The sequence below is a fragment of the Macaca mulatta genome, chromosome X, assembly GCF_049350105.2.
Source record: "Macaca mulatta isolate MMU2019108-1 chromosome X, T2T-MMU8v2.0, whole genome shotgun sequence".
NCBI lineage: Eukaryota > Metazoa > Chordata > Mammalia > Primates > Cercopithecidae > Macaca > Macaca mulatta.
In genome coordinates this window covers 47,495,178-47,520,931 of record NC_133426.1, presented here as the reverse complement: position 1 = coordinate 47,520,931, position 25,754 = coordinate 47,495,178, and the positions used below count along the sequence as shown (strand labels likewise).

Here is a 25,754-nt window from a genome sequence, read left to right as displayed (position 1 = left end):
AAGTGACAAACAAGACTTTTCTAAATGTCCTTTTTATCTTGTTCATTTTAGAGGCAAAATAGACCTACTCAAATATATGCACAGCAGGCTGAAAACCATTAGCCTTTATGGGTCAGGCAGTTCATGGCAGCAAGAGCACACTGACAAACTAAAAGCTGTTTTTGAAAACTCCCAAAGCATGTTTCTACCTGGGGATTGCCTCTCTTTTTCTGTTCTCTCCCTTTTTCCAGAGGCTCCAGTGGGTAAAAATCAGTGGCTATGGAGACTTGTTCTGTTTCCAGTCCTCAAAGAGTTTAAATTGCAATCCACCCACAAGCAGCAAAAAGCAAGGGAGCTCTGATCCACTAACACTGTTTTTGTTTTTGTTTTTTTTTCTTTGCAGCTTTCCCTATCAGGATGATCTGTCTAACATTGATGAAATAAAGCAGATAACATTTTACATCAGATTTTATCATACACCCAGATGCGACAGCCACAAAATACAAAGCCTTTGATAAAACATTCCCCTCTGTTTTCCCCAAACCCCTAACTGTAAAATCAGCATGTTCCACAGTGAACAGGTCTATACAAACCTATCCCCAAAGTCCAAGGAAGCTGAGAGGCCAAAGAAAGAGGCTGACATATCCAATTTTAATTTCTTAGAAGGAAACATTTAATAGGGACTTGCAAACAGAAGTCATGTCTGCGTCTCAGGCAGCGATAAGAGGAGAAAGTGGATCCCTGTGCCATCATTCCCCAGACTCAGGGCTTATATACCATAGGGAAGGGGTGATTCAGAAGTGATGTGTAGAATTGAAGAACAATCACATTGAGGTTATTTTAACCTAAGGGCAGGATTTACGGTAAGTATGTGCTTTTACACAAGGAAAGATAGCTAGACTGGAAATCTGAGAGGCCTTCCTGCACTGGAGTTAATCTGAAGTCAACATGGTGGATTAGCATCCAAGATGGAGTTGCTTTAGTTTCCACACAGCATTTACAAGGTTAACATTACAGCTGCCAGAGATGAAGGTTGCAGTGTAAGTAGGGCTTTGAGTTGCAGAGGCAGCTACTAAGCTGTAGAAAAGGCTGGAGTGGTTTTCTTGTTTGGGGGGAATGTTTTTTACTTGCTCCCCCTCTGGTTTATCTAAAGCCTTGCTCCAGCCCTGGGAACTGATTTAAATATTTTTCTTCCACTTGGAGGAGCGAACAATGCAAACTTCGAACATTCTTGATCCACCCAAAGCCTGCCTTCAGAAATTTTCTGACCCTTCCCCCTCCCACCTAGAAGAGAGAGCAACTCCAATGAACTGTTATTGTCTTTTCGTCGGTTGTGTTTTGTTTTTTTTTTGAGACAGAGTCTCGCTCTGTCACCCAGGCTGGAGTGCAGTGGCACGATCTCGGCTCACTGCAACCTCCACCTCCCGGGTTCAAACCATTCTCCTGCCTCAGCCTCCCGAGTAGCTGAGACTACAGGTGCGTGCCACCACACCCAGCTAATTTTTGTATTTTTAGTAGAGACGGGGTTTCACCATGTTGGCCAGGCTGTTCTCAAACTCATGACCTCAAGCAATCTGCCCACTTCAGCCTCCCAAAGTGCTGGGATTACAGGCATGAGCCATTGTGCCTGGCCTGTCTTTAGTGCATAGGAAGGTCATTGAGGGGAATGTTTGGGCCCTTTTTCCTCCCAGTTGGAGGAGAGAACAAAAACCAAAGTCATCCTTTGAGCTGCACTTCTTCCTATATTTAGCCAGCATGGCCAAAAGCAGCCAGAAGATCCAGCATGCCAACTGTCTATGGCTGGATTTATCATTTTCAAATGCCAAGGGTAACTTTTACCTCTCATAAGAGATAGCAAGCAGCTCAGCTGCTGTTTTATACCATAGGTAACTCCATAGCGACCCAGGCATGATTTTCTCATCCCTCTTCCCTCTTCTTCCCTCCCAGGAAGCCTCCCACATAGTGCACCCTCCCCCAGCATGAAAAATGCAGCAACAAGCATGTCATGTTTCTGCCCAGAAAAGCCCATTAGAGACTCAGTGTCAAAGGTTTTTATTGGGAGTTAGGCACTAGGTGCCCTCTGCCTAGTGTGCACTAATATTCCAGACTCCCAGAAGGGAGGCAGATGGCCAGCATAAACCAGACTGTCAGCACAACGTAGACACAGTGAGACACCCTTATCAGTTAGGGAACAGTGGGAACCCTCCAGAAATCCAAGTTCCCAGACACCAGCCAAGGGCAAACCTTAAGAACGAGCTTTTCTCAGCATAACAGTCTCAGGCCTGCTCTGTTAATCCCTTTCTAGGCACCCACATTATCCAGTCTCTGAATAACAATACTGAAATGCCCTTGCAAAAATTATAACTGAAAAAAACATATGACAGTGAAAGAGATCTGACCTAACCGACCCTATCTTGCCCTTAACCTCCAAACCTCCAAACTGCCCTTGTTCATTCCTGGGCATAGGCTAGGCCAAGCTAACTATTGGAAAAATTTAGTTTATAAGTGTTTTTTTTTTTTGTTTTTTTTTTTTTGAGACAGGGTCTCATTCTGTCACCCAGGCTGGAATGCAATGGTGTGATCTTAGCTCACTGCAACTTCTGCCTCCCAAGTTCAAGCGATTCTCCTGCCTCAGCCTCCCGAGTAGTTGGGATTACAGGCGTGTGCCAACATGCCTGGCTAATTTTTTTATTTTTTGGTAGACATGGGGTTTCACCATGTTGGCCAGGCTGGTCTCAAACCCCTGACCTCAAGTGATCCACCTGCCTCGATCCCCTAAAGTGCTGGGATTACAGATATGAGCCACTGTGCCCAGCCTTAGTTTATAGTTCAACTTTGAAACAAAGATGATAACAGGCCTTTCCCAAAACAAACACCGTTTTTGCCTGGGGACCAAACGGCCTTTGTAAAACTAACAAATTAGCCACAAGATTAGAAATTCCTGTTTAGAAGTCATGCTGCCGGAGGTCACAAGATTCCTGACCACTCCAGTTGCTCCTTTTGATAACATCACTATTGCAAAACCTGATTGGTGCTTGAGATATTTTTCAGAACTGCATTCTTTTTTTTCCTTTTTTTCTTTTTTTTTAAATTCTTTTTTTCAAGACAGGCTCTCACTCTGTCCCCCAGGCTGGAATGCAGTGGCGCAATCTCGGTTCACTGCAACCTCCACCTCTTGGGTTCAGGGAGTTCTCATGCCTCAGGCTCCCGAATAGCTGGGACTACAGGTGTGTACAACCTTGCCCGGCTATTTTTTGTATTTTTAGTAGAGATGGGGTTTTGCCATGTGCCAGGCTGGTCTCAAACTCCTGGCCTCAAGCGATCTGCCCGCCTCGGCCTCCCAAACTGCTGGGATTACAGGCATGCGCCACCACGGCCAGCCTCATTGTTTCATATATTTTATCATTTTTGTAATTGTTTCAAGTGAAAGAGTAAATCTGGTTCCTGTAACTCCATCTTGACCAGAAGCAAAAGGAAGTCTGATGTGCTCTTTCAATATGTAGTTTCAATTCGTTTTTAATTCCAGGAAGTTTTCTTGAATTATAGTTTTTAGTATTTGTTTTCATCCTTTTGTCTTTGTTTTCTTCAAGGACTCCTAGGGTATATGAATTGGATCTTCTTTTTCTAACTTTGATATTTGTCATTTGTCCTCAAATACTATTCTTTCGCTTTTTAAAAAATATGTTCCTCCTTTCCACCTTCTATTTCTTTTAAGCCATCATGTGTTATGTTTATTTGCTCTGTGTTCTTTGCAGTTTAATTTTCTATTCTGAAAGATTTTTTCTTTTATTTCCAAATATTTTCTGAGATCTATCATAACTTGAGTTTTTCTAGTTCTTATTTATGTTATTCTTTCATTGTCTTACATCATTTTCTTAATGTTGTTTAGCTTGTTCAAAATAGTTGGCTATAATTTTGATCCATTCTGTGAGCATGTGTTTTTGGCATTCTTTCATTGCGTCCAAGAATGGTATTCTACCCCTTATTCTTTTATTCTTACAGCAATATTGTACGGGATTTGTCCTCTGTATGTTTCCATTGCTTTTCTTTATATCAAATTAGTTTTCCTGAACTTTCAGAAGGAGGCGGGGTTCAGGGTAGCTTTTCAAATGTCAGAGCTCCCTCTTCTGTTGTTTTTGCATAGTGCTAAAAATTACGGAAGCTTGTTCTTGGCTCTGTTCCCCCACTTTTATTTAGACAGTCTCTTCCCTTATTGAGGTAGGCCAAATAATGACTCCCCAAGAGAAATTCCTGGAACCTGTGTATGTTACCATATGATAAAAGGACTTTTGGGGTGTGATTAAGTTGAAGATTTTGAGATGGAGAGATTATTCTAGATTATTAACATAGGCCCTAAATGCAATCACAAGTGTTGTTATAAGAAGGAGGTAGAGGAAGATGACACAAATAGGAGAAGAAAATATGAATACAGAGGCATAGATTTGAGTGTTGTGGTCACAAGCCAAGGAATGCCAGTGGCCACCAGCAGCTGGAAGAGCCAAGGAATGAAGAGAGTACGGCCTTGCCAACACCTTGATCTTGGCCCAGCCATACTGATTTTAGATTTCTGGTCTCTGGAATTGTGAACAAATAAATTTCTGTTGTTTTAAGTCACCAAGTTTGTGGTAATTTGTTACACTAACAATAGGAAACTGGTTTGGTAGCAAAAGTGGGGTGTTGCTGTAAAAAATACCCAAAAATGTGGAAGTGGCTTTGGAATAGAGTAATTAGATAGTAAGTGGAGGCTGGAAAATGTTGAGAAACATTATAGAAAACTCCTAGATTACCCAAAACACCCTGTTAGTAGAAATATGGATGTTGAAAGCACTGCTGGTGAGGACTCAGAAGAAGTAAAGAAGATGGTAGAGAAAGTCTATATCATCTTAGAGAAGACATGTATCATCACAAGCATGTTAGTATAAATATGACTATTAAAAGTGCTGCTGGTGAGGGCTGAGAAGGAAAATCTTATTGGAAACTATAGGAAAAGTGATCATTATAAAGTGACAGAAAACTTGGCAATTAAGTTAATTGTGTCCTACAGTTATATTAAAAGCAGACTTATAAGCAGTGAACTTGCATATTTAGCTAAGGGGATTTCCAAGCAAAGTGTTGAAGTGCAGCCTGGTTTTTCTTGCTGCTTATGGTAAAATGTGAAAGGAAAGTGACAAACTGAGGAAGAACTGCTAAGCAAAAATGAATCAGGGCCAGGCACGGTGGCTCCCGCCTGTAATCCCAACACTTCGGGTGGCCAAGGAGGAAGAATCACTTGAGGTCAGGAGTTCAAGACCAGCCTGGCCAACATGGCAAAACCCCATCTCTACTAAACCCCATCTCTACTAAAGATATAAAAAATTAGCTGGGTGTGGTGGCACATACCTGTAATTCCAGTTATTCGGGAGGCTGAGAATTACATGAACCCGGGAGGCGGAGATTACAGTGAGCCAAGATTGCACCACTGCACTCCGGCCTGGGTAACAGAGTGAGCCTCCATCTCAAAAAAAAAAAAAAAAAAAACCAGAAAGAAAAAGAAAAAGAAAGAATCAGGACTTGATAATTTGGGAAATTCTTAGCCTATCCAGGTTGCCAAAGCTACTAAAATTAGGACATTTGGGTTTAGGAAAGCATGCTCTGGAGAGAAGAACAAAGGTATGGCTGGGCAACCTTTTGCTACTACCGAAGAGATTAGGCATGTAATTCATGGATCCCCTCAATCTTCACAGCAGAAGCCAGGAGTAGAGATGGGATTAACAAGGAAAAGCCTGTGGAAGGCCCTCTTGCCTGATGGTGTGAATCCCTGTGATATATACAGGAGATCCACAAGGTTTTCAAAGAATGTTATGCCAGCAGAAACATTGCCAGCTTATACTGAGAGACAGAGATGGAATGAAATGAAGGAAGGCTTCCAGATTCCAAGGATTCTTCAGGCAATAAAACTACTAAGCTTTAAACCTGAACTACCCTTCAATTAAAAGGAAGAATGACTCCAAGGATGGAGTTTTGGGCCCATAGTGTCAATTCACGAATTACAGAGGATTATTTCAAGGCCTTGAACCCTAATGGAATCTCCCCTGCTGGGTTTCAAAGTGGCTTGGTAACTATGACTTCTTAATTCCTTCAATTTTTCTCCCTTTTAGAATGAGAATGTGTATAACTGTTATCCTATGCCTGTCCCACGCTTGTATTTTGGGAATAGATAACTCATTTTCTTGTTTCGCAAGGTCCACAAATGAAGGGGAATTATACCCTGGGTTGCCATAGAGTCTCACCGAAGCCTGATTTACATGATGAGATTTGAGACTTCTGAGCTGATGATATTTAGCTAAGATTTTGAACTTGAGCTGATGCTGTAATAAGTTGACACTTTTGAGGGTGTTGGGATAGGGTGAATGTATTTTGTGTGGGATGAACATCAATGTTTGGGAACCCCAGAGTGGATTGTGTAGGTTGAATAATGACTCCCTAAAAGATATATTATTTGGCCATAATTTGGCATATTTGGCTATATTATTTGGCCAAAAAAAAAGACTTTGCAGATGTGATTAAGTTAAGGAACTTGCCATGAGAAGATCACCTGAATTATCTAGATGAGCCCTAAATGCAATAATAAATGTTCCTATAAGAGAGGGGTAGAAGGAGATGGCACAAAAGAGAAGACAATGTGACTACAGAGGCGGAGGTTGGAGTGATGTGGCCATAAGCCAAGGAATCCTGGCAGCCTCTGGTGGGAGCAGGGCCCTTGATTTTGGGCCAATGATATTGATTTCAGACTTCTGGCCTCTATAACTGTGAGAAAATAAACTTCTGTTGTTTCAAGCCACCAAGTTTAAGGTATTTCGTTACAATAGCCACAGGAAATGAATACACAAGTTCAAGAGATCTATTGTACAACATGGTGACTATAGTTAATAACAATTGATATGGTTAAGCTTTGTGCACCCACCTAAATCTCATCTTGAATTATAATCCCCGTAATCCCTATGTGGCAAGGGAGAGACCAAGTGGAAGTAATTGAATCATGGGGGCAGTTTCCTCCATGCTGTTCCCATGATAGTGAGTGAGTTCTCACAAGAGTTGATGGTTTTATTATGGGTTCTTCCCCCTTCGCTCGGCACTTCTTCTCCCTCCCACCTTGTGAAGAAGGTGCTTTCCATCCCCTTCACCTTTTGCCATGATTGTAAATTTCCTGAGGCCTTCCCAGCCATGCGGAACTGTGAGTCAATTAAACCTCTTTCCTTTACAGATTACCCAGTCTCAGGCAGTTCTTTATAGCAGTATGAAAACAGACTAATATGCAATGTACTGTATACATGAAAACTGCTGAGAGTAGATTTTAAGTGTTCTCACCACAAATAAACATTTGAGGTTATGTATATGTTAGTTAGCTTGATTTGGCCATTCTACAATGTATACATATTTCATAACATCATGTTGTGCACCTATGATATTGTGATTTATAAGAAGATATATATATTTGGTCTTCATCACCTGATGTGGTTTGGATCTGTGTCCCTGCCCAAATCTCATGTTGAATTGTAATATCCAATGTTGGAAGAGGGCCCTGGTGGAAGGTGACTGGATCACGGAGACAGTTTCTTTTTTTTTTTTTTTTTGAGATGGAGTCTCGCTCTGTCGCCCAGGCTGGAGTGCAGTGGCTGGATCTCGGCTCACTGCAAGCTCCGCCTCCCGGGTTTACGCCATTCTCCTGCCTCAGCCTCCTGAGTAGCCGGGACTACAGGCGCCCGCCACCTCGCCCGGCTAGTTTTTTGTATTTTTTAGTAGAGACCGGGTTTCACCGTGTTAGCCAGGATGGTCTCGATCTCCTGACCTCGTGATCCGCCCGTCTCGGCCTCCCAAAATGCTGGGATTACAGGCTTGAGCCACCGCGCCCAGCTTGACAGTTTCTTATGAATGGCTTAGCACCATCCCCTTGGTGCTAAGTTCTCAAAAGATCTCGTTGTTTAAAAGTGTGTGCAACCTCCACCCTCTCTCCCTCATGCGCTGGCCATATTAAGACATGCCTGCTTACCCTTCGCCTTCTGCCATGGTTGTAAGTTTCCTGAGGCCTCCCCAGAGGCAGAAGCTGCTATGCTTCCTGTACAGCCTGTGGAACTGTGAGCTAATTAAACCTCTTTTCTTTATAAATTACCCAGTCTCAGGTATTTCTTTATAGCAGTACAAGAACAGTCTAATACATTCCCCATTTCCTGGCACAGAGTTCCTAAAAGTCTTGGAATCTCCAGAGTGATGAGTGACTTTTTACACTAATGAGATGATGATGACTGGTGGCCCCTAGATAGCCTCAGGATGGCGGATGGTCACCAGAAAGACCAAGGCATGATTAGAGGATTGAGACTTGCAGACTCACTATGAACTCTGGGGAGAGGAGATGGGCAAAATGTTGACTTGATTACCAATGGCCAATTATATAACCAATCATGCCTACATAATGAAGTTTCCATAAAAGCCCAAAAGAACTGGCTTTGGATGAGTTTCCAGATAGTTGAACACAGAGAGATTCCTAGAGCATGGCATGACTAGAGAGGGCATGGAAGCTCTGCAACCCTTCCCCCATTCCTCACTCTATGCATCTCTTCCATCCGCTGTTCATCTGCATCCTTTGTAATATCCTTGATAATAAATAGGTAAATGTAAGTAGTGTTTCCCTAAATTCTAGGAGCTGCTCTAGCAAGTTAATTGAACCCAAAGAGGGGGTCATTGATTTATAGTTGGTTGGTCAGATGTGTAGGTCACAACCTGGGACTTACAATTGGCATCTGAAGTGGGGGCAGTCTTGTGGTACTGAGCCCTCTAATGGTAGTATTTTCAGAGAGTGTCAGAATTGAATTAGAGGACACCCAGGTGGTATCCACTGGAGAATCTGATGTCAGAGGTGTTGTGTTGGCTGTGTTAGGCTAAGAGAAACACTGTTTTGGCCAGGCGTGGTGACTCATGCCTGTAATCCCAGCACTTTGGGAGGCTGAGGAGGGCAGATCACCTGAGGTCAAGAGTTCAAGACCAGCCTGGCCAACATCGTAAAACCCCGTCTCTACAAAAATACAAAAATTAGCCGGGCATGATGGCGGATGCCTGTAATCCCAGCTACTCAGGAGGCTGAGGCAGGAGAATTGCTTGAACCTGGTAGGTGGAGGTTGTAGTGAGCCGAGATCATGCCACTTCACTCCAGCCTGGGCAACAGAGCAAGACCCTGTCTCAAAAAAAGAAAGAAAGACTGTTTATTCCCTCTACCTCTATTAATACCATAAATACATACAATTTTTGTCAATTAAATAATAATAAAAACAAAACAAAACAAACATGAGAGGCTGGGTGCGGTGGCTAGTGCCCATAATCCCAGCAATTTGGAAGGCCTAGGTGGGTGGACTGCTTGAGCCCAGGAGTTTGAGACCAGCCTGGGCAACACAGTGAAACCCCATCTCTACAAAAAAAATACAAAAAATTAGCCAGCTGTGATGGCATGCACCTGTAGTCTCAGCTACTTTGGAGGCTGACGTGGGAGTTTCACTTGAGCCTGGGGAGGATGAGGCTGCAGTGAGCTGTGATTGCACCACTGCACTCCAGCCTGGGCAACAGAGCGAGACCATCTCGGAAAAAACAACAAAAAAATTACATTTACTATTGCCCTATCCTGCTCAATTTTTGTTTCACTCCCAGCAGTTTCTTAGTGTAGTCTGCTGTCCTAGAAAAGAGCCCTGGTAATATCATCATACGGTAAAGAATTAACTTAGGAGGTCTGGGTTGTTTAAACCTTGTGCATTCCAAGGAAAGGTTTGGCCCTTGCCCCAGCTCCTGGGATATAACCTGTAAGTCAGGGGTCCCCAATTGCCAGTCCACACACAGTACGAGTCCATGGCCTGTTAGGAACTGGGTCGCACAGCAGGAGGTGAGCAGCAGGCAAGGGAGTGATACTGCTTGAGCTCCACCTCCTGTCAGATCAGTGGCAGCATTAGATTCTCATAGGAGCATAAACTCTATTGTGAACTGCGCATGCAAGGGATCTAGGTTGCACATCCTTATGAGAATCTAATGCCTGGTGATCTGAGATGGAACAGTTTCATCCTGAAACCATCCCCCTCTGCCCCATGTCCATGGAAAGATTGTCTTCCACAAAACTGGTCCCTGGTGCCAAAAAGGTTGGGGACCACTGCTCTAAACCCTTGAAATACACTGCCTGTTAAGAAACCTTTGTTTACTTGAGTGTATGAGCCATGCCAGATAGCTGTGATTTTTGATATGAGTCTTGGGCTGTGCAGTATCGGCATGAACCTTGGAAGGACTGAGTAAGGTCAACCACACAGGTAGTTGGCCATGCCTGAAACTGACTCCAAATAAAAGCCACAGACACCGAGGCTCAAGTGAGAGTCCATGGGTGGTAATACTTCATGTATGTTACCCCACATCTTGCTGGGAGAATTAAGCACTGGCCGTATGACTCCACTGAGAAGGGAGAACCCAAAGCTTGATCCTTGTTTCCCCTGGACTCTGCCCTATGTGCCCTTTTCCATTGCTGAATTAAGTCTCTACCCTTTTGCTCTAATGAACTATAACCATCAGTATAGCAGCTTTGCTGAATTCTGAGTCCTTCATAGTGAATCAGTGAACCTGAAGTTGGTCCTGGGAACCCCCAAGCACAGTCAGTCTTAAGAGTTCATAGAGGCCGGGCGCGGTGGCTCAAGCCTGTAATCCCAGCACTTTGGGAGGCCGAGACGGGTGGATCACAAGGTCAGGAGATCGAGACCATCCTGGCTAACCCAGTGAAACCCCGTCTCTACTAAAAAATACAAAAAACTAGCCGGGCGAGGTGGCGGGCGCCTGTAGTCCCAGCTACTTGGGAGGCTGAGGCAGGAGAATGGCGTGAACCCGGGAGGTGGAGCTTGCAGTGAGCTGAGATCCGGCCACTGCACTCCAGCCTGGGTGACAGAGCGAGACCCCATCTCAAAAAAAAAAAAAAAAAAGAGTTCATAGAAGGCTGGGCATGATGGCTCACACCTATAATCCCAGCATTTTGGGAAGCTGAGGCAGGAGGATCACTTGAGCTCAGGAGTTCAAGACCAGCCTGGGCAACATAGCTAGACCTTATCTCCACTAAAAATTTAAGAAATTAGCTCAGTGTGATGGCATGTGCCTATAGTCCCAGCTATTCGGGAGGCTGAGGGGAGAGGATTGCTTGAACCTGGGAGGTTGAGGCTTAGGTGAGCCAAGATCATGGCACTGCACTCCAGCCTGGGTGACAGAGCAAGATCCAGTCTCAAAAAAAAAAAAAAAAGGAGTTCATAGGAATTATTATAGTCTGCTGCTCCAACCCCTTCCAACCTTCCTGCAGACCCCTCAAACTCACTTGTTGCTGAATTTTGCAAAATTCCTCTCAGTTTCAGCTGCTGAATTCAAGTTGGTCTGTCATGCCCACTGGCTGTTTTGGTATTGTGTTCTCAGGTCTGGCAAATGCTGCTTACTTCCCCCTGCTTTTTCCTATACAGATAATTGTACCATGAAGTTGTTGTGGCTGTTAGTGACTTGTCCTTACTCATGTGTATTTTGATATTCATGGATATTTCAGCTATCTATTGCTGTGTAAATAAACCACACCAAAACTTAGTGGATTAATAACTATTTTATTGCTCACGAATCTGGGCATGGCTCAGTGGGGATGGCTCGTTTCTTCTTTCTTCTTCTTTTCTTTTCTTTTCCTCCTTCTCCTTCTCCTTCTCCTTCTTCCTAGAGGTGGGATCTTGTCCTGTTGACCATTGGAGTGCAGTGGTGCGATCCTAGCTCGCTGCAGCCTCAAAATCCTGGGCATGGCAATTCTCCTGCCTCAGCCTCCCGAGTAGCTGGGACTACCAACATGTGCAACTGTGCCTGGCTAATATATTTTAGTAGAGATGAGGTCTTGCTTTGCTACCCAGGCTGGTCTCAAACTCCTTGCTTCACTGCTTCAGATGATCTGCCCGCCTCAGCCTACCAAAGGGCTGGGATTACAGGTGTGAACCACCACGCCCAGACTTGTTTCTTCTCTATATGATGCCTGGGGAAGTTGGAATGGTACTGGAGGATGCAAGATAATTTCATCACATGACTGGGACCTCAGTGCTAGCTGCCAGCAGGGGCCTCAGTTATGTACATGGCCTATATTTAAGAGTCTCATGCTCTACTGACTGAGCTAGCCGGGTGGCCGTGATAGCGCTGCATGACCTATTTTTAAAAGGTGTCTCATCCTCCAGGACCTCTGTCTTCAGAAGGACAGCACAGACCTCTTTACAGGGTATCTAGGTTCTCCTCTCACTAAAGCAAAAGTTCAATGTTTTTTAAGGCTGGGCTCAGAAGTCCCAGAATGCCATTTCTACCATACCTTATTGGTCAAATGGAACACAAGGCCAGCCCAGACACAAAGGATGAAAAAATAGGCTCCATGTCTTGATGGGAGGGTGGCAAACACGTGCAGGGTTGGAAATACAGCTGGCAGCCCTATCTGCAGAAAATCTGCCACACTGGGGACACTGTGTCCACTGGCCCCACCATAAATGTTGTCCATGAGTTTTGATTTTGTCATCTGGTTGCTCTGTCTGTATGCTGGCATAACAAGAGAGTGGAAACTACGCTGCTGCCATCATGTTTCCAGTGTCTCTTCTAATTAAAAAAAAAAAAAAAAAAAACTATCTCAGAAAAGAACAGAAATTTTGGGTGAGGGTAGAATGAAGAGGTAAAAACATTCTAAATGGTTCATTCTCCTGAGAAATTAGGAGTAAAGGCCAGTAACACATCTGTGTGTGTATGTGTGCCCATGTGTGTGCTTAATCTACCAACAGAGAAAACGTGAATTATGCTTATAAGGAATAGAAAGATAATCACCAGAAGAATTGATAAGCAGAACAGAACTTCCAAATTACTAAGGGAGGGAGAAGGGGAATAAACAGAAGCTTAACAGAGCCAACAAATGTAAGGAAATTGAAAAGGTGGTAACAATAACAAAATCAAAAAAAAGGAAACGAAGTCTAATGGAACACACAAAAACAGGCATATCGCTGATAAACTGAATGGACTGGGTTCTCCTATAAAAGAGAGGGACTGTAAAATTGGGTTATAAAACAAAAGTTATGTGTTAATTACTAGAAGCACTTGTGTGTGTGTGTGTGTGTGTGCGCGTGTGTATGAGATGGAGTTTTGCTCTTGTTGCCCGGGCTGGAGTGCAATGGTGTGATCTCGGCTCACTGCAACCTCCACCTCATGGGTTTAAGCAATTCTCCTGCCTCAGCCTCCCAAGTAGCTGGGATTACAGGCATCTGCCACCATGCCCGGCTAATTTTGTATTTTTAGTAGAGACAAGGTTTCTCCATGTTGGTCAGGCTGGTCTCGAACTCCCAACCTCAGGTGATCCGCCCGCCTCGGCCTCCCAAAGTGCTAGGATTACAGGCATGAGCCACCGCGCCCAGCCTACAAGCACATTTAAAACAAAGAGACTGGGGCTGGGTGTAGTGACTCATGCCTGTAATCCCAGCACTTTGGGAGGCCAAGGCAGGTGGATTCCTTGAGGTCAAGAGTCTGAGATCAGTCTGGGCAACATGGTGAAACCAAGTCTCTACAAATACAAAAATTAGCTGGGCGTGGTGGTGCATGCCTGTAGTCCCAGCTACTTGGGAGGCTGAGGTGAGGGGATCGCCTGAGCCTGGGAGGTAGAGGCTGCAATGAGTAGAGATCATGCCACTACACTCCAGTCTAGGTGACAGAGTGAGACCTTGTCTCAAAAAATAATAATAATAAATAAAATAAATAGCCAATGAGCTTAGTGGCTACCTTATTAGACAGTTAATACAGTGAAAAAAGAAGAAATAATCATATCAAATGTCAGATAGGGAATATTATCTATATCGGATATGACTGTACCATTAGAAAACCTAAGAAAAAACTGTACTGAGAAGCTACCAGAATAGGTAGATAGTTTTGATAAGGAGCTGGATACAAGATAAAATTATCACCTGTAGTCCCAGCCATTTGGGAAGCTGAGGTGGGAGAGTAACTTGAGTCCAGGAGTTTGACACCAGCCTGGGCAACACAGGGAGAACCTATCTCTACAGAAAAATTCAAAAATTAGCTGAGTCTGGTAGTGCACACCTGTAGTCCAAGCTACTTGGGAGGCTGAGGAGGGAGGATCATTTGAGCCTGAAAGGTTGAGGCTACAGTGAGCTGTGATCATGCCAGTGAACTTCAAGGCAAGATCCTGTCTCAAAAAATAAAAATAAAAGAGAAAATTATAAATATAGGTTCTTCCTATACTAGCAGTAAGCAGATGGGACTAGCAAAAATAAGTCTTAATGACAACAAAAATATAAATATACAAAAATAAATTTAACCAAAAAAGATAAAAAGATGATGGATTTAGAAAATTATAAATATCATTGCAGCATATAAGACATAATCAAACAGACACATCAAATCCCTAGATATAAAGAAAGGCTTAATGTAATAAAAACATTACATCTCCCTAACTATTATATTAATGTAAATATAATTCCAATCAAAAGCATAATAGTTTAGTTTTTTTTGTTTTTATGGTTTTTTTTTTTGAGACAGTCTTGCTCTGTCACCCAGGCTGGAGTGCAGTGGCACGATCTTGGCTCACTGCAACCTCTGCCTCCCGGGTTCAAGCAATTCTCCTGCCTCAGCCTTCCGAGTAGCTGGCATTACAGGCGTGTGTCACTGTGCCCAGCTAATTTTTGTATTATTAGTAGAGACAGGGTTTCACCATGTTGGCCAGGCCGGTCTTAAACTCCTGACCTCAAGTGATCCGCCTGCCTGGGCCTCCCAAAGTGCTGGGATTACAGGTGTGAGCCACCTTGCCCAGCAATAGTTGAGGTTTTTTTTGTTTTGTTTTGTTTTTGTTTTTGTTTTTTTTTGAGACGGTCTCACTCTGTTGCCCAGGCTGGAGTGCAGTGGTATAATCTCTACTCAATGCAACCTCCATCTTCTGGGTTCTAGCAATTTTCCTGCCTCAGCCTCCCAAGAAGTTGGGATTACAGGTGCATGCCACCAGGGTGGCTAATTTTTATATTTTTTAGTAAAGACAGGGTTTCACCATATTGGCCAGGCTGGTCTCAAACTCCTGGCCTCAAGTGATCTGCCCGCCTTGGGCTCCCAAAATGCTGAGATTATAGACGTGAGTCACCTCGCCCAGCCACAACAATTTAGTTTTGTTGTGTTTTGGGGTTTTTTTTGGGGGGGTTGGGGGACGGGTTGGTAGCATTCATTTTGAAACTTGATTAAATGATTTTAAACTTCAGAGAATTCCTAGAAAATAAATTTGCAAGAACAAAAATCCCTTGAAATCAAATAGATTACAGACACAAAATAGAGTTCAGGTCAAGCTAAGTATATTTGTGACCTTATATGACTGAATTGTGGGTACAAGGTGGTGTGTTTCATAAATGGTGCCAACTGACAATACTGAATTTTACCTCAGCCTGGTGAGCAGTGCAGGTCAAAAAATCCCCTTACTCTAAAGGGAAAATGGCTTTTCTGGAAAATGGCTTACTGCAAAGAACCATCCTTCCCCATATGACTTAGAAGTCACGGATGTCCCCTGTTTACCTGAGAAGCCCTGACACCCACTCTCCAAATTCCCATTCTTTGCCTCATAGATGACAAGCCTAACTGCTTGTCCCCACTGATCAATCAGAACGAAATGCTCTTTAGCCAAACTTGAACCAGGCTTCTTTCCTACAAGCTCCTAACTCTGCTTGCCCCTAAGCCTGGGCAAGCATCAAAAAAAGTCGAAATTCCCCCCCTCCCGACGGACCCTGCTTCTCAGCTTCTCCTGGGAATAGGCGGACCACAGTGGGACAATTTCCTGGCAGACCCCACTGGCCATTCCCCCTTGTTTGTGCAGCTTCCTTTCCACAGATTCTGCTTATCTCTGCCTGCCTCCCTACCCTGTACAAGAAAAGCCTTTTTCTGTTTGGTTTCAAGATGCTCTCAGGTTTCTGAGCTGGGAGCATTCTCCCTTTTGCAATAGCCTGTCTTTCTAATTAAAGTCTCTGATTTTATTTGACACAGAAAAAAGCGTGACACAGGCTTCTTGTTCAAGCTTGATCTTGATTTCATACCATATACCACAGTAAATTCCAATTAGATTAAAGTAGAAAAAAAACTAAAGCAATAACAACACTGAAATAAATGTTAAGATTATCTTTCTATCTGGAATAGGGAAGGGAAACTAGGCAAGATGGGATATACAAAAGCCATAAAAAGAAAGTTTAGACATATCTGATCAGAGGCTACATTTCACTAGTTACATATTACACATAAAATTTTTCTTTCTTTCTTTCTTTCTTTTTTTTTTTTGAGATGAAGTCTTGCTCTATCACCCAGGCTGGAGTGCAGTGGTGTGAGTTCAGCTCACTGCAACCTCCACTTCCCAAGTTCAAGCGATTCTCCTGCCTCAACCTCCCAAGTAGCTGGGATTACAAGCAACCACCACCATACCTGGCTTTCTTTTTTTTTTTTTTTTTTTTTTTTTTTTGTAGAGATACCACACCCAGCTACTTATTCTTTATTATTATTTTTTTATTTTTAGTAGAGATGGGGTTTCACCATTTTGGTCAGGCTGGTCTCGAACTCCAGGCCTCAGGTGACCAACAGCCTCAGCCTCCCGAAGTGCTGGGATTACTGTGCCCAGCCCACATAAAATTTTTCTAATTGCACATTTAAAAAAACATAAAATGCAAAAGACAAAAGGAGTTTGGGGGAAAATACTGCAATGTAACTGACAGATGGTTAATAGCCTTAATGGACAAAGATGTTAATATCTCTGATGTAATATCCCTAATGTACAGTGTAACTGACAGACTGTTAATATCCCTAGTGTACAATGTAATTTGTACACTGTTTACAAATTGATAAGAAAAGGACAAATCACCCCAGAGAAAACTGGACAAAGGATATGAACATCTGCAAAAGAGAAAAGCCAAATGGCCAACAGACCAAAACAATCCTCAATTGCACAAGTAGTCAGAAAAATACAAAATTAAAGACAGCATCAACATCCAGCGCTGGAGGGGATTTGCCTTAATGAACTTAATGATTTTGCTGGTAGGACTAGGAAACTTTATATAATCTTTTGGGGGAAGGAATTTGGCTATATCTATTCAGTAATGAAACACCGTTACCTGCAGTTAATAAAACTTCAAAACATAGGAAGCAAAAAAATTGAATAGCACAAGGAAAAATTTGACAATACAGTCTCTCTTTCTCCCCTCTCTCTCTTTCTCCCCCCCCCCATTACCCCCAGTTGACAAGCTAAAGGGAATTATCAGGAAACATACATTTTAAAAGGCCCAACACACAAGCTTGAACCGATAGAGCCGTAGAGTACGATAAACCCAACAACTAGAAGATACAGTGTTTTCAATCAAGACACAAAACCATTTTTGAAAGCTGGCCTCGTACTTGAGCCTTAAGGCAAGTTTCATCAAATTTCAAGCTCAACATTCTTGGGCCACAAGGCAAATGGGCTTAGAAATCACTAACACAGGGATTAACTTCTTGTTCGTTTGCGGAAACGCAAAACGGTGTTAAGACCTGTAACATTTTCTGCAGTCCCTCTAAATTCCTTCTTTGACTAATCGATTCCTAGAACAGGACGCGATGGACCAAGCTGGGTCAACCTGCCGACAGCTCCGTTGGGCAGCATGTCCACCCCTGATGACCAAAGCCCACCAAACGTGCAGCTGGCACTCGGCCGCCTTTGTTTCCTTCCCCTAGAATGAAACTCCGCTGCTTTCCCACATTCCTGGAGCAACCGGAATAAAGCGCCCAAGGCCTTGCCCTTTGAGTCTCAGAGGATGTTTGCCACTCCGACAATGGACTTTTAAATAACTCAGGCGGGGGAGGGGGGAGGGATTGCATTGGGAGTGATACCTGATGTAAATGACGAGTTGATGGGTGCAGCACACCAACATGGCACAAGTATACATATGTAACAAACCTGCACGTTATGCACATGTACCCTAGAACTTAAAGTATAATAATAATAATAAAAAATAAAATAAAAAAATAAATAACTCAGGGGTCAAAAGGCGTGTGTAGGGGGAGAGTTACAAATCAACACTTGAAACCGAACACGAACAAAAATCAAATCCGAACTAATACAACAAATCAAAACTTGGATTTTTAGAAGAAAACTTCAACTTTAATGCTTCCAGGAGGAAAGCAAAAAGGCTAATGACTGAATTGTGAAAACGAGCCAAAATACTCCACCCCTGATGTCACACACACCTATGACTCCCTGCACAGATCCACGGTCCCGGGCGCTGAATCCCCGCAACCCTCCGCGCCCACAGAGGTTAAACTCTCGCTGCCGGCGACTTCCGCTTCCTGGCCTAAATCTGACACGCACGACTCCCCCTGCGGCAACTGCACAGGTTCGGTGACAGCCGAGACGCCGGGCGTTTCCCGCAGCCGGCCTGGGCCCAGGTCGGAGCTGTAGCCAGCAGGGCCGCCAGGTGGGCTCGGGACGGGGCGGGTGCGGGGTCCCGGCCGCGGCGGGAGAGGGGTCGCCGCGTCCCACAGAGCAGTGCGGCGTCGGGGGCGGGGGCGGGGGCGGGGCCGGGTGCGTCTCGGGACCTGCTCCTGGGGGTGGGGGCTGGGCGCTATTTAAAGAGGCGGAGGCTCCCCGGTGGGGACGGCCTGAGGCCGAGTGCACCCTGAGGGCGGAAGAGGTAAGGCGCCCCGAAGGCGACTGACTCCTAGAGGCTGCGGCGGAGGGGAGAAGCCTGGTGGTACATTCCATGGCCCAGTGCCTCGGCCACTGGAAAATCCCACAGGGGTATATCGAGTAGAGTACCGTGGGCTCCGCTGCAGAAGTGATCACCCTTCCAAGATGGCGGCTCCCGTAGAGACACTCCCAAGGGGACAGCCATGTTCCTTGCCTGACAGTCGCTGCAGGAAATTGGAAAGCCCGCCTCTCCTTCGACGCACACGCGCACGCACGCACGCACGCACCGGCGCGGTGTAAGGGCACCAGGTGTAATTGCGGGCGAGCGGCCGCTTCGGAGCTGACACTAAGCATGTGCAGATCAAGTCCAGAAGCGCCGGGGTCCCTCGAAGCAGTTTTCAGGACTTAAGGCTCTGGGAGTGAGTTTAACAGACGGACTTAGGGCCACTTAAGCATTGAGATAATTATGGAGATGTTAAGACATGGATCAAGCGTTGAGATAATTATGGGGATGTTATGACATGGATTTTGTACTCGATGATGCTCAGTGGGGTGAGGAGGCTTCTCTGGGGTCATTTATAGGGAGGTGCAGAGAGAGTGATTGGGGTTTGTGGGTGAGTGATGGGTCACTAGAGAAAATTGATGGGTAGCCTGTAGGATGAGTGTTGGGGACACCGGAGTAAATGATAAGGGGGTCTGTGGAGTGAGTGATACAGGGTCTCTAGGGTGAGTAATAAGGTATATGTGAGATGAGTGATGAGAAGTCCGTGGCGTGAGAAGGGGCTGTGCGGGGTGACTACTGGAGGTCTGTGAGGTGTAGGATGGGGTTTATTGGGGGATTGACCAAGGTTTCTGCCGGGTGAGTGATGCGTTTATTTGGGACTGGTGATGGGGGGCTGTGGAATCAGATATGCAGCTTCCTGGGGTCAGTGATAGGTGGTCTTTAGGTGTGAGATGAGGTTGTTTCAAAAACCTACTTTTGACTTTGTTGGTCCTCCTGTGTCTTTGTTTCTCTGTCATTAATATCTGCCCTTAACTTCGTTATTTCTTTTCTGTTTTTTTCTTTTGTTCTCATTTTTAAAGTCCTGAATTGAATGCTTATCTCTTATTATCCAGTCATTTTATTTTATAATATAAACATTAAGTTTATAAATTTTTCTCTAAGAACTCTTTAGCTCCATGTCACATGTTTTGTTGTTGTTGTTGTTGTTGTTGCTGCTGTTCGGTTTTGTTTTGAGACAGGGTCTCACTCTGTCGCCCAGAGATGGAGTGCAGTGGCACGATCATGGCTCACTGCAGCCTCAACCTCCTGTGCTCAGTCGATCCTCCCAACTTAGCTTCCCAAGTAGCTGGAACTACAGGCATGTGCTGCCACACCCACTAATTTTTTATTTTGTGTAGACACAGGGTCTCACTATGTTGCCCAGGCTGATTTTTTTTTTTTTTTTTTTTTTTTTTTTTAAGATACAAGAATCCCTCTCTGTTGCCTAGGCTGGAGTGCAGTGGAGCCATCATGGCTCACTGCAGTCTCAACCTCCTAGGCTCAAGTGATCCTCCCACCTCAGCCTCCCAAGTTGCTGGGACTATAGGCAGGCTTGCCCAGCTAATTTTTAAATTTTTGGTAGAGATTGGGGTCTTGCTATGTTGCCCAGGCTGGTCTTGAACTCCTGGCCTTAAGCAATCCTCAAGTAGTCCTCCCAGCTCATCCTCCCAAAGTGCTGGAACTACAGGCATGAGCATCCAACCCACAAGTTTTGATATGTAGCATCTCCACTATAGTTTCCTTCTAATGTTTTCTAATTGCAGTTGCAATGTTCACTCTTACCTCTGGGTTATTTAAATATGAGATTTTGATTTCCCAAAACATTGACATCTTTGTTACTGATTTCTAAATTGTGGTTAGAGGCTGTCACCTGAGTGATCATTACGTGCAGGAATGATGCTTTTAAGTTCAATACATACCACCATACTACTTTCCAAAACTTTTGTAAAGTTGGAACTCCCACCAGCAACATATAAAAAGACTTCTTCCAAAATCCTCTTCCGCACTGGATTTTTTTTTTTTTTAATTTTCCCCATTCTGAGGGCCAAACACAAGGGTATCTAGTTTGCCTTGATGTACATTTTCCTGACAACTAGTGGCTGAACATTATTTCATTCTTATTGGCCATTGAAATATATATTTAAACTTTTTCATGTCCTTTGCCCTTTGTTTCCTTTAGGTGGTTTGTCTTTCTTACTAATTTGTGAATATTAACCTGTATTGTAACTATATTTCCTCTATCTCTGGATTTTGACTTTTGAAAGATGTCTTCACCTTTGATTTTTAAAAAATCATCTATGAAGATATATCTGCCTTTTTCCTTTACAAGTTCTGAGTGTATTGTCTTGCCTAGTGACTTCTCCTCATTTCATGTTCAAACAAATATGCCTTAAATTTATATTTAATATATTTATTGTTTCAATTTTTAAAGCTAAATTTTAATCTAACTGGAATTCATTTTGGTGTATGGTGTGAGATGGAATCAGTTCATATATTCCATTTGGATACCTAATTTGCCAGAACCAGCCGTTAAATGAATACCGTTTTCTAATTCAATTAAATGCCACTTTTGTCACATAAGTTCCCAAATGTGTATTGTTTTATTTCTGAACTGTTCTCCTTTTTAAAAAATCATATTGACTTTAGAAATAGTTTTAATATCACACAGAACTAGTCTCCCTCGCTTTCTTCTTGGTTGCTTTCATTAATTTTCTTGTGCGTTTATTATTATTCTTTTTTTTTTTTTTTGAGATGGAGTCTTTCTCTGTTGCCTAGGCTGGAGTGCAGTGGTGCAATCTCGGCTCACTGCAACCTCCACCTCCCAGGTTCAAGCAATTCTCCTGCCTCAGCCTCCCGAGTGGCTGGGACTACAGGCGCGTGCTACCCTGCTCAGCTAATTTTTGCATTTTTAGTAGAGACGAGGTTTCACCATATTGGCCAGGCTGGTCTTGAACTCCTGACCTTGTGATCCGCCTGCCTCGGCCTCCCAAAGTTCTGGGATTACAGGCATGAGCCACTGCTCCCGGCCTTTTTCTTCCATATGAATGTTAAAACTATTTTATCTAGTTTCAAAAATAACCGTTAAAACTATAATATTTGATAGTTTTCTTATGGGTCCAGCACCTTTTTTTTTTTTTTAATAGTTCATTCTTAGATATTTTACCTTTGTTTTTATCATCATTGTGAATAGCATATTTTTTTCTATTTCCATAGGGAAAATCTATTTTTATAATTTTATTTCGTATTCAGTCCAATTACCAAATTCTCATATGAATCTAGTTGCTTTTTATAGTCTTACTTTTCCTAGCTACCATATTCCATCCAATTAAAAATGATACTGTCTCTTCTCTCAAATATTTATTCTGATCACCTCATCTTCTGTTGCACTAGTTAGAGCTTTCAGAACAATGTTGAGTGACATTTAATAGAGGGTATTTGCTATCTTGCTGCTAATGTTAATGAAAATAACTTGGGCATTTTTTATTTGAATGTGAAAGGTGTTTATTTATTCATCAATCTATTCAGTAAACATTTATTGAATACCTACCCCTTGCCAGATATTGACTTTGCAACCCTGCTTGGCACTTACTAGCTATGATTGTTTTTTCTAACAGCTTTATTGATATCATTCATCTGCCATAAAATTCACCCATTTAAAGCTTACAGTTCAGCAGTTCCTAGCATATTCACAGAATTGTGCAACCATCATCATCATCTAATTTTAGAATATTTTATCACCCCAAACGGAAACATCGTACCCATTAGCAATCATTCCTCATTCCCAACCCTCATCCCTAGCCACAGGCAACCACTAATTTACTTCCTGTCTCTGTAGATTGGTCTATTCTAGACATTTTATATAAATGGAATCATAAAATATGTGGTCTTTTATGATTGTCTTATTTATTTATTTTAGACACAGTCTCACTCTGTCACCCAGGCTGGAGTGCAGTGGCCAGATCTCAGTTCACTGCAGCCGCTGTCTCCCGAGTTCAAGCAATTCTCCTGCCTCAGCCTCCCAAGTAGCTGGGATTACAGGCACCTACCACCACGCCTGGCTAGCTTTTGTATTTTTAGTAGACATTGGCCAGGCTAGTCTTGAACTCCTGACCTCAGGTAATTCGCCCACCTTGGCCTCCCAAAGTACTGGGACTACAGGCATGATCCACTGTGTCCGGCCATGATTGTCTTCTTTAACTTAGCCTAATGTTTTCAAAGCTCATCCATGTTATAGCATGTATTAGGACCTTATTCCTTTTATTATTTTGTTTATTGTGGTATGAACACTTAACATGAAAACTACCCTCTTAAATTTTGTTTTTGTTTGTTTGTTTGTTTGTTTTGGTTTTGGTTTTGATTTTTGAGACAGAGTCTCGCTCTGTCACCCAGGCTGGAGTGCAGTGGCGCAATCTCGGCTCATTGCAACCTCCACCTCCCAGGTTCAAGCAGTTCTCCTGCCTCAGCCTCCCGCGTAGCTGGGACTATAGGTGTGTGCCACCACACCTGGCTAATTTTTAGTAGAGACAGGATTTCAACATATTGGTCAGGCTGGTCTCGAACTCCTGACCTCAGGTAATCCACCTGCCTCGGCCTCCCAAAGTGCTGGGATTACAGGTGTGAGCCACCGCACGTGGTGTATCCTCTTAAATTTTTAAGTGCACAGTACAGTACTGTTAACTACAGGTGCAATGTACAGCCAATCTCTAGAGCTTATTCATCTTGTATACCTGAAACTTTATACCCGTTGAATAGCAACTTCTCATTACCCCCTCCTCTCAGCCCCTGGCAACCACCATTCTACTATATGTTTCTATCTGTTTATTTTAGAAGCACTTCATGTCTTTTTATTCCTGAATGATATTTCATTGTATGGATGGACCACATTTTGTTTATCCACTCATCAGTCAATGGACATTTGGGTTGTTTCCACTTTTTAGCTATTATGAATAATGCTGCTATGGGCATTTGCGTACAAGTTTTTGTGTGGACATATGTTTTCATTTCTCTTGGGTGGATACCCAGGAGTGGAATGACTGGTATAAGGAGTGAGGTAGAAATTTACCTCTTCCCTTTTAGGATTTCTTTTCGCTGGGCCTGAAAGTTAAATTGACATAAGACAGATCAACAGAGAAAAATGTACAGATTTATTTAATACAAGTTTTATGTGGCACAGGCGCCTTCATAAAGAAATGAAGACCCAAAGTAGTAGTTAGAGTCAATCACTTATATACTGGATTGGACAAAGAATACTTAAGTTGTGAAAAAGCAACTCAGTTATGTGGGGAGGCTTAAAACATAAGAGTTTTTTAAAATTTCTTTTGGCTTATTTCTCCAAGAAAAAAAGTTATTTTTCATAAGATCTGTACGTAATTGTCTTGCTCTCAATTTCCTGACCTTGATAGTAAGAATGTGGCATTCTAGCTGGGCACGGTGGCTCACGCCTGTAACCCCAGCACTTTGGGAGGCCGAGGTGGGTGGATCACCTGAGGTCAGGAGTTTGAGACCAGCCTGACCAACATGGTGAAACACCATCTCTAAAAATACAAAAACTAGCTGGGCGTGGTGGCAGGCGCCTGTAATCCCAGCTGCTTGGGAGGCTGAGGCAGGAGAATCTCTTGAGCTGGGGAGGCGGAGGTTGCAGTGAGCAGAGATCGTGCCACTGCACTCCAGACTGGGTGACAGAGCGAGACTCTGTCTCCAAAAACGGCCAGGTGCTGTGGCTCACGCCTGTAATCCCGGCACTTTGGGAGGACGAGGTGTGTGGATCATGAGGCCGGGAGATCGAGACCATCCTGGCCAACATGGTGAAACCCCATCTCTACTAAAAATATAAAAATTAGCTGGGCATGGTGGCGCGTGCCTGTAGTCCCAGCTACTCAGGAGGCTGAGACAGGAGAATCGCTTGAACCCGGGAAATAGAAGCTGCAGTGAGCCAAGATTGCGCCACTGCACTCCAGCCTGGGCGACAGAGCGAGACTTTGTCTCAAAAACAAAAACAAAAAAAGAATGTGGCGTTCCTTCTAGTAGAGCGAGGGCATCTTTCACATGGGAATTTCATCTCCCACTTTTAAGAAACAAAGGGAAGGTCAGCATGATCTTCCTGCACCTGCTGCTTTTCAAGCGCCTGTGACTCAAAATAGCCAGTATTCCAGAGTGGTGTGTGTGTGTATTTTTTTTTTTTTTTAGATGGCGTTTCACTCTTATTGCCCAGGCTGGAGTGCAATGGTGCGATCGTGGCTCACCACAACCTCCACCTCCCAGATTCAAGCGATTCTCCTGCCTCAGCCTCCCGAGTAGCTGGGATTACAGGCATACACCATCACGCCTGGCTAATTTTGTATTTTTAGTAGAGACAGGGTTTCTCTATGTTGGTCAGGTTGGTCTCGAACTCCTGACCTCAGGTGATCCACCTACCTTGGCCTCGTAAAATGCTGAGATTACAGGCTTGAGCCACCGTACCCAGCCAGAGTGGCATATTTTTAACTCCTTCACTGGATCACATGGCATACCCCTATGTTTAACATTTTTTTTTTTTTTGAGATGGAGTCTCACTCTGTCACCCAGGCTGGAGTGCAGTGGCGCTAACTCCACTCACTGCAAGCTCCACCTCCCGGGTTCAAGCAATTCTTCTGCCTCAGTCTCCCAAGTAGCTGGGATTACAGGCACCCACCACCACGCCCAGCTAATTTTTGTACTTTTAGTAGAGACAGGGTTTCACCATGTTGGCCAGGCTGGTTTCAAACTCCTGAACTCAAGTGATCCACCTGCCTCAGCCTCCCAAAGTGCTGGGATTACAGGCATGAGCCCCTGTGCTCAGCCTTCTATGTTTAACATTTTAAAGAATTGCCAAACCATTTTCCAAAATGGCTGCATCACTTTATATTCCAGCAGCAATGTATGAGGGTTCCAGTTTATCACATCCTTGCTAACGTTTATTGTCTTTTTAATTCTAGCCTTCCTAGTAGGTGTGAAGTGGTATCTTCTGGTTTTGATTTCCATTTCTCCAGT

General features: G+C 43.6%; 2 protein-coding genes across 25 annotated transcripts in view; one reads left to right on the top strand and one right to left on the bottom strand.

The window, feature by feature from the left end:
* Nucleotides 1-11,596: 11,596 nt before the first annotated feature.
* LOC144338572 (uncharacterized) lies at nt 11,597-18,941 on the bottom strand. 2 transcript variants are annotated; one of them, XR_013412809.1, is made up of 2 exons: nt 18,833-18,941; nt 11,597-12,624 (listed from the first exon to the last, which is right to left on the bottom strand). XR_013412809.1 is itself a non-coding variant. In XM_077988619.1 (2 exons), the coding sequence occupies exons 1-2, from the start codon at nt 18,776-18,778 to the stop codon at nt 12,605-12,607; spliced, it is 534 nt and encodes a 177-aa protein (XP_077844745.1). In that variant the 5' UTR covers nt 18,779-18,867; the 3' UTR covers nt 11,597-12,604. The 2 variants fall into 2 exon arrangements, 1 of the variants encoding a protein (XP_077844745.1); XM_077988619.1 differs by having other exon boundaries at nt 18,265-18,867.
* ZNF41 (zinc finger protein 41) overlaps nt 18,251-25,754 on the top strand; it is a 42,402-nt gene continuing 34,898 nt past the window's right edge. For 7 of the 23 annotated variants that reach the window (XM_028842512.2, XM_077988586.1, XM_077988583.1 and 4 more), the window contains exon 1: nt 19,000-19,122. The gene's annotated coding sequence lies outside the window, so the exon portion shown is untranslated. Of the gene's footprint in view, nt 18,492-18,621; nt 18,708-18,999; nt 19,256-25,754 lie in introns of those variants that run through there. The other 16 variants (XM_077988585.1, XM_077988582.1, XM_015127292.3 and 13 more) reach the window with 10 other exon arrangements.

What these genes read in the sequence shown, in the direction of transcription:
- LOC144338572 (XM_077988619.1), bottom strand. Translation starts at nt 18,778, where the DNA reads ATGGAATGTACCACCAGGCTTCTCCCCTCCGCCGCAGCCTCTAGGAGT. An exon ending in ATCTGTGCAGGGAGTCATAG is followed by an intron (nt 12,625 to 18,264) that starts GTGTGTGTGACA and finishes TTTTTTAATTAG; the next exon opens with AAGAGACACTGGAAACATGA.